This window comes from Chrysochloris asiatica, unplaced genomic scaffold (assembly GCF_000296735.1).
Source record: "Chrysochloris asiatica unplaced genomic scaffold, ChrAsi1.0 scaffold00001, whole genome shotgun sequence".
Taxonomy (NCBI): Eukaryota; Metazoa; Chordata; class Mammalia; order Afrosoricida; family Chrysochloridae; genus Chrysochloris; species Chrysochloris asiatica.
The window spans coordinates 38,010,960-38,025,797 of NW_006408519.1; the positions used below are offsets into that span (position 1 = coordinate 38,010,960).

General features: G+C 40.4%; 1 protein-coding gene across 1 annotated transcript in view; it reads right to left on the reverse strand.

The window, feature by feature from the left end:
- Window positions 1-14,838, reverse strand: part of LOC102825640 (protein FAM49B-like) — a 93,077-nt gene that overhangs the window by 28,002 nt on the left and 50,237 nt on the right. Inside the window, exon 3 of the mRNA XM_006830708.1 lies at window positions 4,028-4,110. Within this exon, the coding sequence (XP_006830771.1) occupies window positions 4,028-4,100 (73 nt within the window). The 5' untranslated portion in view covers window positions 4,101-4,110. The remainder of the gene's footprint in view (window positions 1-4,027; window positions 4,111-14,838) is intronic.

Below are 14,838 nucleotides of genomic sequence, written 5' to 3' on the forward strand. Positions count from 1 at the left end.
GAAAGGCATTTTAAAGAACAGGGCAAAAGCAACTGAAAATATGCCAAAGAGGTAAGATGAAAAAATACTTTTAGACTAAAGAATGGATACCAACACTTTCAAAATATGGGGAGAAACAGGTAACACAAAAGACACAAGCATGAGAGGAAGATGGGACTACAAGGAAGGCTAGTAGATCTGACTTCCTGTTTACAAATAATTCCACTTCTCTCCTAGTGTGGATGAATGAATCTAGTTTAACTAACAATTACTGAACAATTTCTAGCGGTTCCACTGGAGAAAGACGACTGTGTTGGAAACCCAATCGAGGGGTTCTACCACATCTTTAGGGTCACCATGTGTCGAGATACAATGGAAATTTAACAGATTTGGTGATGTCTGTTTTAGGGGTGTTTTGTTTTTTTTTCAAATGTTAACAAAACTTAGTTTTATGCTAATAAAACTTGGGGAAGGATACAAAAATAAAATTTTTTCTCAAGAACCACATTTTGGTGAACTAGAAGATATAATACATACTCATGAATTTTACAGTTCATTCAAATGGCATTCTAAAGATTTGGCATTGCAATGAACTCCAAATGAACAATGTCCATCTAAAAGAAGTGGACAGTCCAAGAACTGTACAGAGACCTGGCCCACGTAATATTAGTATAACTTGCATCAATTTTTATGGAGGCAAGGCTGGGCTTAATTCTTAACTGAACCTGTTTTTCTCACATAGGAATAACTTGCTAAAAGAAAAACCAATTCCCTCAATCTAATAAATCAAAAGTAAGGAGTACTTAGGAGAGATTGCTTGTAACAAGAAAATAAAAAATTCTGATCCGTCAAAAAAAAAAAAAAAAAAAGTAGAGGACAATGTTTCCTTGAATACAAAATGTCATTTCATAGATTCAGCCTCAAGAAGTTCAGGGGGAAATGAAATTTTTTAAAAAATGGAATTTTCCTAATTAACTTTCTGAAGGTCTTTCAGACAAGCCCCTCTCTGTGGCAGCTAAAAACTATACTTTGAATGTTAAGTTATGTAAATGCATTGCTTGCATTTCTACTCATCAACCCAACTGACAGCTCATCATAGTTCTCTTTAGCACACAGGAGGCCTACCACCAATAAGTGCACAGTGAGTTGAACCAACAGCAGTACTTGAAGGTTAAAAAAAAAAAAAAAAAGTGAAATAAGGGAGAAATTATTCACTTTGAAGACAGTTTCCATTTAATAAACTATGTTGTTGTTGTTGTTATGTGCCGTCGACCCATAACAATCCTGTACAGGGTTTCCGAAGCTGTAAATCTTTACAGGAGCAGAACACACCTCATCTTTCTCCCGTGGAACGGCTGGTAGTTTCGAACTGCTGGCCGTAAGGTTCCCAGCCCGATTTGTAACCACTTATTTCAAATGTACTGAAACAGTTTATATACAAATTTGGAGCAGCCAAATATATCCAGATGCAATTATTTCTTTAGCTGGCCAACCACAAAGGCATATGGACTAGAATGCTCCAATCTGAATCATGGTAAAATAGAACCCAACGACTGTGGTGACGTGAGGGCTACTGGGCATCCAGAGATGTACATGAACTACTAAATTCCCTATTTCAATCAAAAAGGGGATTGGCAAATCAATGTGTTGGCAATTTTAAATTTAGAATCAAACACTATAACGAAAGGCCTTTCTGATAAGCTTAAGTCACTATAGGTAGGAGCCCAGCGATAAGGTAAACATTTATGAGGACATATTCCCAAAAGGAATATGCAAACGCTGAGAGGAAAAATTAAGAAAAGCCCAGTGTTAAAAGTCAAAATAAGCCACCACGATAGAGTGGGTTCTGAGTCACAGTGTCGCTGCAGGGCTGAGTCCTGCTGCTCCTCGGGGCTACCAAGACTGCAAGTCTTCGTGGTAACAGACTGCTTCAGCTGTCTCTTGTGGTGTGGCTGGTGGATTTGAACTGTCAACCTTATAGTCAGCAGCCCGATGCTAAGCCCACTGTGCCATCAGGGCTCCTTAGAATCAAAATAAAACACTAAATCATCTAAACAAGAAATAACAATGGAAGACTTGTGGCCTTGTGTGCATATGCCACTAAACTGTTAAACCAAAATTTCTATACTGGCTGACATTGTTGCTGTTACGTGCTGTCGAGTCGGTTCCGACCCGTAGTGACCCTGAACAGGGTTTCCGAGGCTGTAAATCTTTACGGGAGCAGAAAGCCTCATCTTTCTGCCATGGAGCATCCTATTTTAATTTAGATCTGCCTTTAACTAGTTTAACACTTTACATGTTGTTCTTATTAGCAATTTAAGCTTCTTCCTGTCACTAACTTAGCTACTGACATTTAAGACAAATCATTCACACCCCTACAGGCTGGTAAGCCAAAAACAAAAACTATTTTAAAGACTACATTAAAGTCACACTTCTCACTTGACCACAACATGGTGTTAGGTTTATTAAAAGATCAAGTGCCAAGTCTTGAACAAGATCTTGACTGTGAGAAAGCCAAGATGCTGCAAATGCAAGAAATTTGAAAGAAGAGTAAAGGAGACAGAAAGGCAGGAAGATGTACAAGACCAAGTTTGAAAGAGATGCAAATAAGTGAAAATACAGCTCGAATGTAAGCTGTCCCATCTGAAAGAATAGTCTTCAAGTCAGCAGTGTGCTCAACATCCCCAAGCTGAATAAAACTCATGCTAAACATGCACTACAAAACAGCACTGTCAAATTGTTGAGAAGGGTCAAGAAAACTAATAATCAGCGAATATATTCAGTCGTGTCAAAACCCAACAATTTCATATGATCCTGATACTGACATCACTACCTTTTGCTGGCCTGCATGTAAATTGTTAACAGAACTTTTATTGAAAAGTAACTTAAGTAGAAAACAAAGCAGAGACCACAAATTATTCTGTAAAAACAGAAGGGGATAAGCTAGAAATTTCTGTGTTCATAAGAACTGTGCTTGGGGGTGGGGGTGGGGAAAATGACAATAAATATTTTGTAATATACAAAATAGAATTTTGCAACATCATGTAAACTGAACTGCATAATTATTATTTGGGGGCTTAGAGGAGTTTGTTTTTGAAACTAACAACAACAAAAAAGTCTTAAGTATTTAAAAACCTGTTCAAAAATGCACTCTATCTCAGGTAAAAATGTACAGAGGGATTTAAATACCTTAATGTTATCTCTTCACCCTTTCCTAACAATTTTTAGTGACCAGCTACGTAGCAACATTCACACTAAAACATCAATTTAACACCACTTTCTCAACTAGACACACAGACAAGCTGAAGCAATACTGACAGCCACAAAAGCAAAAGCAAAAGCACCAGGGTCAAAGGCACTTACCTGCCCCTCTAAGACCACATTACAATAGGTCATGCAACATAAAACAGACAGAAGGCAAATCACTTAAAGGTCTGTGAACCTAATAGTTTACTGTTCATTTACAGTTAAAGAAGAGGAATTCCTTAAACAAATACATACAGTGAATTTTTTAACTTTTCAAAGCAATGATCTGCAAACAATTCAATCGTTTAGGTTCACACTTACCTTTTAATATTATGCCCAAAATACTGAGCTTTGAATGGCCTTCGTGAACAGATTTATATTTCAAACACTTTAATATGCACAGAGCAATTGATATCTCATCAATTTCTCTCAATGGCAATAAAATGTTACCCCAAATAATACTTCTATTAATCAATAGGAAGGTAGAATTTGCTCTTTTCCACCAAAATTTTTTTCATTAAAAATGTTTTCATTCAAGACTAGTTCTCAAATTATAATGTCCAACTATGAGATTAAAAAAAAAAATCTTCCAAAAAGTCAAATAAAGACATTTGATCATCACCATTTAATCAATAAAAAAGGACTTTCAGTTCTAGAAGGCATTGGAAATGTTACTTAAACAATTCATAGCTCAGTCATGCAAAAGCAGTTAAAAGATGGCGAGGTAGACACATTCATTTAGTGCAAGACAAACGCAGTCTACTGCAGGCAAAGAGAAATAGATATAAAATCATCTTCTCACTTTCAAAATCAAGGAAAAAATTTGGCCCCTGCTCAAGGTCTGTGCATGTCAAAACTTTAAGAAGATTCCCCATGTTAAGGTACCTGTCAAGACAAGAATGAGAAAAGAGAAAATATCCCTTTATAAAAAAGAACATCTCAAATGTTTTATTTATTTATTTTTCATTAAAAAAAATAATCATAAAGTAAGGGGGAAAATGTTTCATTAGGCCATGATTTCATTCTTCAGGTTACCCAGACTGAGCTCTGGCAGACACGGTGTTGGTTTGTAGGACCTAGAGGTGAAATGTGGTTTTCCTGTACACAATGGCAACACTGCTCAAATTCTTCTCACAACTCTCCCAAGACAAGTTTCATTAATGGCCTTATAATGAAAAATTCTGTTAAGTATTCCAATAGTGCTCGTATTCGCAAAAGTAATCTCTGATCAAGAACTTGCAATCTTGTTTAGTATTGCACTGAAATAGCCATTTTATTTCAAAACTAAATATTAAAGTGTTTAGGCCAAAGCACACCTTTGCATTTTCACTTGAAGTAGCAGAAATGTGAAACGGACGCATATATTTCTAACCAACCTAGATTATTACCATGAATTTGGATAATTCGTTTACGTACTGGCTCTGGATAGGCAGCACAATTCTGATTTTAAAAATGATTCACGGATGATAAGTAGAGAGACTGTTGAGCATAGTCACTAGAGTATACTCTGAGAATGTTCATCATAAGGCTCCTTGCTTCATGAACTCATGAAAGGACAGCGCTGGTTACAGACTCAACATGATTTTAGCAAATGAGAAACTAAAGAATCATACATATGATGGTGATGTTTGCCTATAAGTAAGAAAAAGAAAAAGAAAAAAAAAAACCATGCAACTTTTTTTTGATCCCCAAGTTTTATCCACAGATATTGTGGCTGGCCTTCACTGCCTTTACCATTATGCACCAGCTGCGAAGGGCTAGAGAGACTTACTTTCAAAGTCCAAGAAAAAATGGGCTGCATTGTGGTCTATGTCCCTGGTTAGCACCTTAATGAGATTACCCATGCCAGCAAACCTAAAAATAAAAATGGCAACATCATTTAGTTCCAGTAAAAAGTGTGAAGCAAGAGGCCTGGGATTCGGCAAAGGCTGGCTTGCTCAAAGTTACCAACAGGTGCAGCGTTACAAGCTTCTGGAACTGACAGTTTGGAACAACAAAGCACTTTGGGCTCTGAGTTTATTAGCCCCTGTCCCTTTTATTCCCACCTTCCAAAAAATTACATAAAGCAAGAAGGGAAAAAAGGGTTGATTTTTTACACGTAACTGACAATATTTACATGAGTAGTACTATGCTAGCATTATTTACTCCTTTAAAAATTTTGAGGCACATATTCTCCATTTAAATTAACAGCAAAAACAGATTGCTCAGAATAAGCAAATATTGAGACTATTCTTTGTAAGTAAAAGGGACACTTTCCTTCTTGCAAAATCAAATCTTACTGGGAAAACAAGGAAGGCTGTATTCAAACGACATTTCACCACTGAAGTCTGAAGCCGTCATCAACTAACGACTTGTTGAAAATTTTAACACACATAAACCCGTATTTCTTACATCTTCTATACCCTTAAAATTGAGGAAACATTCTATTATTTAACTCTTACATTGAATATTTAACTCTATCTTTTTAACACTACAGATAAGGCATTTAACTTCTGAGTTTAACACAGCAAATAGAATCCACAGGGAGCCCAGTGATCACAACACGGTCAATCTGCAGAGGAAACCAATCAAATGAAAGCACAGGCATAAATCTTGTCTGAGGATTTGCACTCGGTGAGGATGGAGGGAGGAGGAGTCAGGAACATCCAGGAAGCCAGGTTACAAGCTGGCAATCACAGTGACTAAAGGCAGAAGTCCCAAACCCCAGGCCCCCATCTCTGCATCTCAATACTTTCTCTACAAATAAGCTGCTAGCAAACAGAAACAAAATAAAGCACTTCTGTATGAGTATTTTCAATTGAAGAAGACACCTTTATTACTCACTTCCATTAAAGCTACTAGTTCATTAGCACTTACTGCCACCTGAATGGTGCCACCTGCCCACCTTCCTCTCCTGACTATAGCACATGCTGCTCACTGTAAGCTTCCCAGAGAGGAAGTAAGTACATACCAATCTATAGGTATGTATATGGATGGATCATCTGCTCTAATCTCTATGTAAGTATGTTGTTGTTTAGTGCTATTGCATGGATTCTGACTCATAGTGACCCCGCAAAGGGTTCCCCAGGAGTGGCTGGTGAGTTTACACCACAGACCTTGCAATTCAAACCGACCTTAGAGATGAGTGCTATCCTAGGGCATTACACGGACTCTGCATGTACGTATATGAAAGGGTTACCTGCTTTAATCTGCATGTATTTATATGTTGTCATGAGGTATCTGCTTTAGACATCAGAGTCTGATGGAATAAAATATTTTTAAACAAAATGTTGAAACATTCCAATTTATTCACAAAGATGGTAACTACTGAATACGACCCCTCTTCTGAACCAGCAGTGTGCTAATGGTGATACAGGAACCCATCTTATTTTTTTGTTATTACTCATCTCTAATACAAAGAATTCAGTGGTTTGATTTTGTATGATGTTTTACACGGGATGATATGAAACTAAAAGGGAGAAATATTTTATATTTCATCTTAATTATCGTATAAATTTAAGAAAACCAACCTTTTAATTAATTTTAAGGAAGAGCTTAAGTACTGTCCCTAAATCATCACATCCAAAAATTACCTCAGATTGCTTGACTAAATTTAAGCCCTGTTTGTTTTTTTTGAAGAACCATTAGGAAATGCAGCCGTTTATATACCTTATATGATTAAAAAGCTTTCAAGGGTTTCCGAACATACACCAATTCTTCCACGAACAAGAACAAAGATCAAATATACCAACAAATACCTGGGGGTAGAAAAAAGTAGAACTGAGATTGAAAACACATCCTGAAAAAGGACTGCAAACATCTTTAGTGGGAAAAAGGCAGACCACCGCATGGTCTCTGCCATCCACCACAATTCCAACTCCAGCACCTGAACTGTTTGACCTTGAGACTTGTACTTTCTTCTCTCTGGGACTCATTTCCATCATTGGGAAAACACAGATAATTACAGTGAGGGTCTCACAGGGTCACTGTGAGTGCTCAGCGAGATGAAGGACTTACTCAACACAGAGAACGCATTCAGCAATGTTAGCTGTTGCCACTGTAACCCGAAATCACTAACTTTTAAAAACAATGATTGTTTCTTTAAGATAAACCCCCAGAATCTTCAATTTATGAATAAATTTCAGTGTTAATAAGTCAGAGTAAATCACAGAGCCCATTTTCAACCCGTTGTGGTCAAGAATATTGTTGAAATGTTCTTCAAAAGTTCATCTTATGAGGAGACTACTGTGAGGTACAGAAAGGAGGGAGAACAAAGAGGTTAGGTTTCCTTACCTTTTTACCAGGACACCCACAAAGCTTGCCAGTCAACCCTCAGGAAGAATGATGAAACCAGTCAAGTCTGTCCACTGCGTTCCCTCCATTCCCTTCTGCAACCTCTTCCACTACTCAGTCCTTCTTTTGGGCAGCCCTACACACTAACGGTTGCATCTTACTAGGTCTTAACCTAGTCTCACTCCAGAGGACTCAATGACTTTAAATCCCTTACCTTTTCATCCCATACACAGACACTTAAGTTCGAAAGCAACTCATCTAGAAGCTGGTTAACTGTTAGGCTGCTAACAGAAAGGTTGGCAGGGAGAACGGTGAGGCAGACTGCTTCTGTTCTTCTGTACAGCTTTGGAAACCCCAGGGAGTCCTCAGGTCTACTAGAAGGTTCCGATGTGCTGGAACGGACTCAATGACAATAGGCTTTCTCAACCTCACCATTATTTGGCCAGGCAACTGACTGCTTGTTGGGTGTGTATGCGCCACACTGTAGGATATTTAGCAGCATCCTGGGCCTCTACTTACTAGATGCCAGCAGCACTCTCCCTCCCAAATGGTGACATCAACCACTGCCTCCTGAGTGACAAAGCTGCTGCTCCTAGAACCACTGTCCTCCACTGTCTGTCTGACACACCGGGCAGAATGCCATGTGGGCAGCCCACATCAGACAGGCCTGGGAACAAAACCCATGGAATTTTTCAAAAATCTGGAGAGTTCCATCATAGCAACATGAGCTGTCATCTCTTTAATGAGCATAAACCAAAAACCAAAACTATGCCCCTGGCCTGTCCATTTTAAACTCCAATAAGAATTACTGTGTTGTTAAGTACGGACTCATAGTGACCGTGTATAAAAGAGCAGCTGGTGGGTTTGAACCACCAACCTTGTGGTTAACAGTCCAGCATTTATTCTACAGCACCACACCGGGACTCCAAAATTACTGCAAGCTTAGGATAAAAAACAAACAACCTTCCAGAATCACAGTATGACTGACCACTACTAATATGAACATGTTATTGCTGTTAAATGCTATCAAATTGGTTCTGACTCACAGTGCTCCTACATGAAGGATTTCCGAGGAGTAGCTTGGTGGGTTTGAGCAGCCAACCTTGCTGTTAGCAGTCCAGTGCTTATCCTACAGCACCCACACCAGGACTCCACTAATATGACACAATGGTTTATTTATTATGTTAACCCTGGCACCAGACCACCTGGGTTTGAACCTCAAATCTGACTTGCATGCTTGGAAACTTAGGTTAAGTTTCCAAATGTCTTCAGGCCCCAGTTTTGTCATTTGTAAAACATACCCGATAGTATCCACCACAAAGGGCTCCTCAACTCTTTAAGTGTGACAATAAGTAAAATACCTGGCGCCATCCGTGCCTGGCAGTGTGCTGGACGCTGTGACTGCTGCCCAGGCCAGGGCAGGTTTCACTGTTGTACACAGGGGCACCGAACAACATTATTGTTGCTGTTGTTAGGACAACCGGACTGAGCTCAGAAACCCTCTTCCCAGTAGCAGAATCTGTGGAATGTGAGGCTTGGAGGCACACAGTAGCCACACTTCCTGCCATCAAGGAAGCTGGCTTGTCACAAGAAAGGTAAGTGGAGAAGGCACAGAAAGTATGCTGAGCGTCATGTGTTTCAGCTGCCAAGCCTTGTTTAGTAGCTTATTTTTTTCTCCTTTGGTTTGAAGATGCCCCAGGAGTCTCTTTTAACCAATTACCTTTTAACCTGTCCAGATGGAGTTCTGTTACCTGAAACCTAAAGAGTTCTAATAAAATTTCTAAGTTTCAGATGAATAAGTCAACTCAGACTGAACGAAAAATTAACAAGTTATGCAGGACAGACATTGGATTGCTAACCACAATGTCAGTAGCTCATATCCAACAGCTGATCCTTAGAAACCCCATACAGAGTCACGGTGAGTCAGAACCAACTTGATGGCACTTACCAACAATGTCAATCCTGAAAAAAACACTACTGAGGTATTTTAGAGGCACTACTTCAATTTGGCACTGTGGGTTAAATGCACTGTGGGTTAAATGCACTGTGGGTTAAATGCACTGTGGGTTAAATGCACTGTGGGTTAAATGCACTGTGGGTTAAGTCGTTTGAATCACAAGGTCAATGGTTCAAACTCACCAGTCATTCCTTGGAAAGCTATACAGGGTCGCTATGGGTCGGAATCGACCCGATGGCACTTAACAACAACAACTTCAAACTAGGGGGAGTCCTGGTGTGGTGCTGTGGTTTAATGCGCCAAACTGGAAAGTCGTCTGAACTGCAAGGTTGGCGGTTCAAGCTCACCAGCTGCTCCTCGGAAACCTTATACAGGGTCACTATGGGTCGGAATTGACTTGATGGCACTTCAGAACACCAACAACTTCAAGCTAAATAATAAATATTATCACTCAGAACAATACTGGACTTTTTTCTATTCCTCCTAAATAAATGCTCTTCCAAAATCATTTTTTATTACAATCATTAGATTCAGGCTAAATATCTTAAGTATTTACCAAATAAGATTTTTAAAATACCCATTTAACACACAGAAACCAGAAACATTTTATGGCCAGAGCTTGTAACGGTGCTGGTAGAATTTTGTGCTTATTAATTCTATGAACATGTTTGTTTCCAAGGTAGTGACTTATCTAGAAAGGAACACTCTCTTCCTGGCCGGAAGTCTATGGAATGTATTTTTATTAAGCTTACCCATGACACTTAATAAATCATTAAACCATTTTCCCAAAAAACATTTGAAAAGCCATTTCCTTAATTAGAAAGACAACAGAAGCGGGTAAAAACAGAACTCTTCTATTTTCTTCTATCTTTCAAAAACTAAGAAATGCTATTCCTTCATTTCCTTTTCAAGTTCAGGAGAGCTAGTCTTGTCTGTCTATAACACTGGTCCCAAGGACTTCCCCATAGCTGGCTTCTTTCCACCCTTAAGGCCTCAAAGCCCCTCCTCAGACAGGCTTCTCTCTGCCGATTTAACTGAAAGTAGACACAACCTCCAACCCCATCTTCTACATTACTCCTCTGGCTCCTTCAGGCTACTTATCACAATCTCAGGTAGTTGTTCTTACTTGCTTATAGTCCATTTTCCTCATGTCTAGATTGCAAACACTATTTGTTGGAAGGAGGGAGGGGCAGGAAGAAAAATGCCTAAGCACACAGAACTAGCTCAACTTGCGTCAGGATGTCCAGATTCTCACCAGTGTCCAGTTTGAGCTGTATCCCACCTGGCTGCAGGGGCTCTGCTGTACATTGTAAGATGTGTATTTGAGCCTTAACTCACTTGTTACTGTTCTGAAGTGCCATCGAGTCAGTTTCAGCCCACAGTGACCCTGTATAAGGGTTTGAAGGAACAGCTGGTGAGCTTGAACTGCTGATCTCGTGATTCAAACCAACTCTGCAGGCCAGCGCATTAACCCACAGTGCCACATCAAGACTCCTCAACCCACTAGAAAATTAGGTTTCAGCCCACTAGAAGCCTAATTTTCACCTTGGATTCGTTCCATTCTTTTACACAGACCAGTACAGTGAGGCTGTCCCTTGTTAAGATCACCATAATCTGCATCTGGCTACATCCAAACTTCCAACTTAAAAGACTTCTCAACAGCTTCTGACCCCGGTATCTCTCACTCCTTCCTTCCTTTGGTACTGTCTTCATTTGGCATTCAGGACAAAACATCCTTCTGCATTTCCATCCCCCTTACAGCTATTCTTGTTCAGTATCCTTCTCTTGTGCAGGGTTGTTGTTGTTAAGTGCCCTGAAGCCAGTTTCCGAGGAGCTGATGATGGGTTTGAACTGCCAACCTCATGATTAGCAGTCCAGTGCTTAGCCTACAACTTATTTTTCCCATTTTAGATCTATACACACACGCACACACACACACACATATGCTGCGGTGCCATGTTGTAGGATATGCACTGGACTACTAACCACAAGGTCAGAAGTTCAGACCCAGCAGCCATGCCTTGGAAACCCTGAACAGGGATGCTGTATGGCAGAACTGACTCATCAACACTTAACAACAAATACGTATATATGAAGTTCTAGTGTGACGCTGTAGGATAAGCTCTGAATTGCAAGGTCGGTTTGAACGTCAAGGTCAGTGGTTCAAATTGCCCAGAGGTTCCTTGGAAACTCTATGGTCATTATGAGTGAGAACCGATACCGGCACTTAACAACAACAACATACATATACACACATCTGATTCTGCGGGGCAGTAGAGAAACAGCACTGAACTGCAAGGTCGGTTTGAACCAAAAGGCCAGCGGTTCTAACTCACCAGCTGCTCTTTGGAAACCCTACACAGGGTCATTATGAGCCGGAACCGACCCAATGGTACTTGACAGCAACCTTTCTCCTACCAGCTCCCACTCCATTCTTTTGCTTTTCTTTGCAGGCAAAATTTCTAGGTAATTGTCTACACTTAGACTGTCCCTTGGAGTCCTGGTGTAGCGCTGTGGGTTAAATCAGTCTGAACTGTAAAGTCGGTGGTTCAAGCTCACCAGCCACTCCTCAGAAACCTTATACAGGGTCGCTATAGGTCGGAACTGACTCAACAGCACTTAACAACAGTAACAACAGACTGTCCCTTACTCCTGCTCTTCCGTATTTTGTTAAAGCTGCTCCAATCGGACTTTAGCCCAAACCCCACCAAAGCTGCTCTGACAAGGCTATCTAATGAGCTTCATGTTGGTCATTCCAATCAGCAAGTCTCAAGCCTCCACCTAAGGACACTTATCAAGTGATAAAGCAACAGGTACAGGCTAAAATCAGAAGAAACTTTTTTTAAAAAATTCAAATCTACAATCTCACTTAGCAAGCCTGTTTCTGAACCATTCTGGCACCACTTCTTACTGTTCGGTGGCAGACGCTCCTTTCCATGAGGTTCAGGGTCTGATCAGGACAAGAGAGAAACCTGTCATCACAAAGCTTGTTTGCTGCACGACTGAGAATGCACCCATCACGATTTGAGAGCAGATGTCACAGTAGCAATGCACTGGAGCACTAGAGCGACCCCAGCAGTGGTCTGAGCAACTCGTAATGACAAATGCATCACATAAATGTACTCTTTACCTGACCCTCCAACACTTTACCTCATATCCTTCTCCAAGGACTGGTCCCTCCTGACAGTATGTCCAGAGTCATAGAAACAAAGTCTGGCCATCCTGGCTTCTAAGGAACATATTCTGGCTGTATTCCTTCCAACACATATTTGTTTGTTCTTCTGGCAGTCAATATTCTTGTCCAACACCAGAACTCAAATGCATCAATATTTCTACAGGCTTCACATGCACTTAAGTCGCTAGAAAATACCATGGCTCAGATCAGGTGCACCTTAGTCCTCAAATGGATACTTTTGCTCTTGAATACTTTAGAAAGGTCTTGTGCTACACATTTACCTAGTGCAATCTGCACTCCATCCTTTGATGTCTTCACTGATGCTTCCACGAGTGCTGACTGTGGATCAAAGCAAAATGAAGTGACTGGCAACTTCCCTCTTTCTCCATTTATCATCACTGGACCCGTTGTACGAATTTTGGTTGTTTCTACATTTGAGGTGCCATCCATACTGAATGAAGCTGGAGTCTTTGAACTGCATCAGTAAATAATTTCAGTCCTCTTCACTTCTAGCAAGCAAGACTGTAACAACCATAGGTTGCTAATGGGTCTTCCTCCAATCCTGATGCTATGTTCTTCTTTGTACAATTCATCTTCTTAGATCACTTGCTCAGCACACAGACTGAATAAATATGGTGAAAGAATACAGCCCTGGGCTACACCTCTCCTTATTTTAAACCATTCACTATCCTCTTGTTCAGAACTGGTAGCACGGAGGTTATAAGTCAGGTTGCTAACCTCAAGGTCAGCAGTTCAAAACTACCAGGTGTTCTGTGGGAGGAAGATGAGGCTTTCTGCTCCTATAAAGATTTACAGCCTCCATTTAGACCCTAGGCAGGGTCACTGTGAGTTGGAACCAATTCCATGGCACACCACCACCACACCATCCTCTTGGTCTATGAATAGGTTCATCATGAGGACAACGAAATGTTCTAGAATACCCATTCTTTGCAAGGTTACCAATATCTTGTCTGGATCCACATAGTCAAAAATTTTTGCACAGTCAATAAAACACAGTATCTTTCTGGTATTCTCTGCTTTCAGCCAAGATCCATCTGACATCAGCAATGATATCTCTTGTTCCATGTTCTCTTCGGAATACAGCTTGAGTTTCTGGGAGTCCCCTGTTGATGTACGGTTACAACCATTTTCAAATATCTTCAGCAAAATTTCACTTGCCTATGATACTAATGATATTGTTTTATGATTTCCACATTACACTGGGTCAACTCTCTTTGGAATGGACACAAATATCTCTTTCAACTGGTTTATCAGGCAGTTGTTGTCACCAAATACCTGTACATTAAATGGCATACACCAAGAATCCCCATTCTCCTTTGTCCTTCTTGTCTTGTTTCTGATTGCTATGTGCTAAACAAGTTGAAGCAGAGCCTGAGATCACAGGATTGTTTCCCCCTTGCCCCTAATTCCAGTAAACTCTGGGTCTCTATAGCCACAGGTTATTTTTCCCTACCACCTTAATTGCGAGCCAACCTGAGCATGAACTCAAGAAGGAGAATTGAAGGGGAGTGTGCAAATGTTACACTGTTGGACTGAAATAAACCTAAGTAAATGAATATTTAGTCCCCAACGAGGAGGACTGCGCTGCATATTTATCTATCGGCTCTCTACCTCGAGTCTCTTTGTATAATCTCCTCTGTGCTGCTGGACTGAAATCCTACAATCTTAACAGTGGGTTTCCCACTAGGTTCCAACACAAGGATACATTAACAGGAAATTGGTAAGTGGGGAAAGAAGGTCTCTCTTTCTGCTTCCCAAGTGTTCAACATTTCCTCCAGCAGGAACGCCTAGGACTCTAGGTTCTTGTGGAACTCCCAGTGGCAGTGCAATGTTGGGACCCCTTCAAATGTCTGGGTACCTCACCTTCTGGTGTGACTCCTTTGAGTGCTAAGGTCTAGCCCATCTCTTTCCGTGTGACCCCCACCCCACCTCCCACTCTATAAGTACCAGTTGCTTCCTGTGGTTACTATTACTATCTGTGTTACCTCAATATCTTCCTTCTGCTCTTTCAGGCTTCCATAATCTTCAGCCTCACCAACATTTTGGTGCACCTGCTACCATACAGTTCTGTATTAAAAGTAAGCAGGTACTAGTTTAGTGCTGTTACACACCATGGAATTGGTTTTGACTCAATGACTCTGTACTGTATAGAGTTTCCGGGCTTTTTAATCTTTTTTTTTTTTTTTTA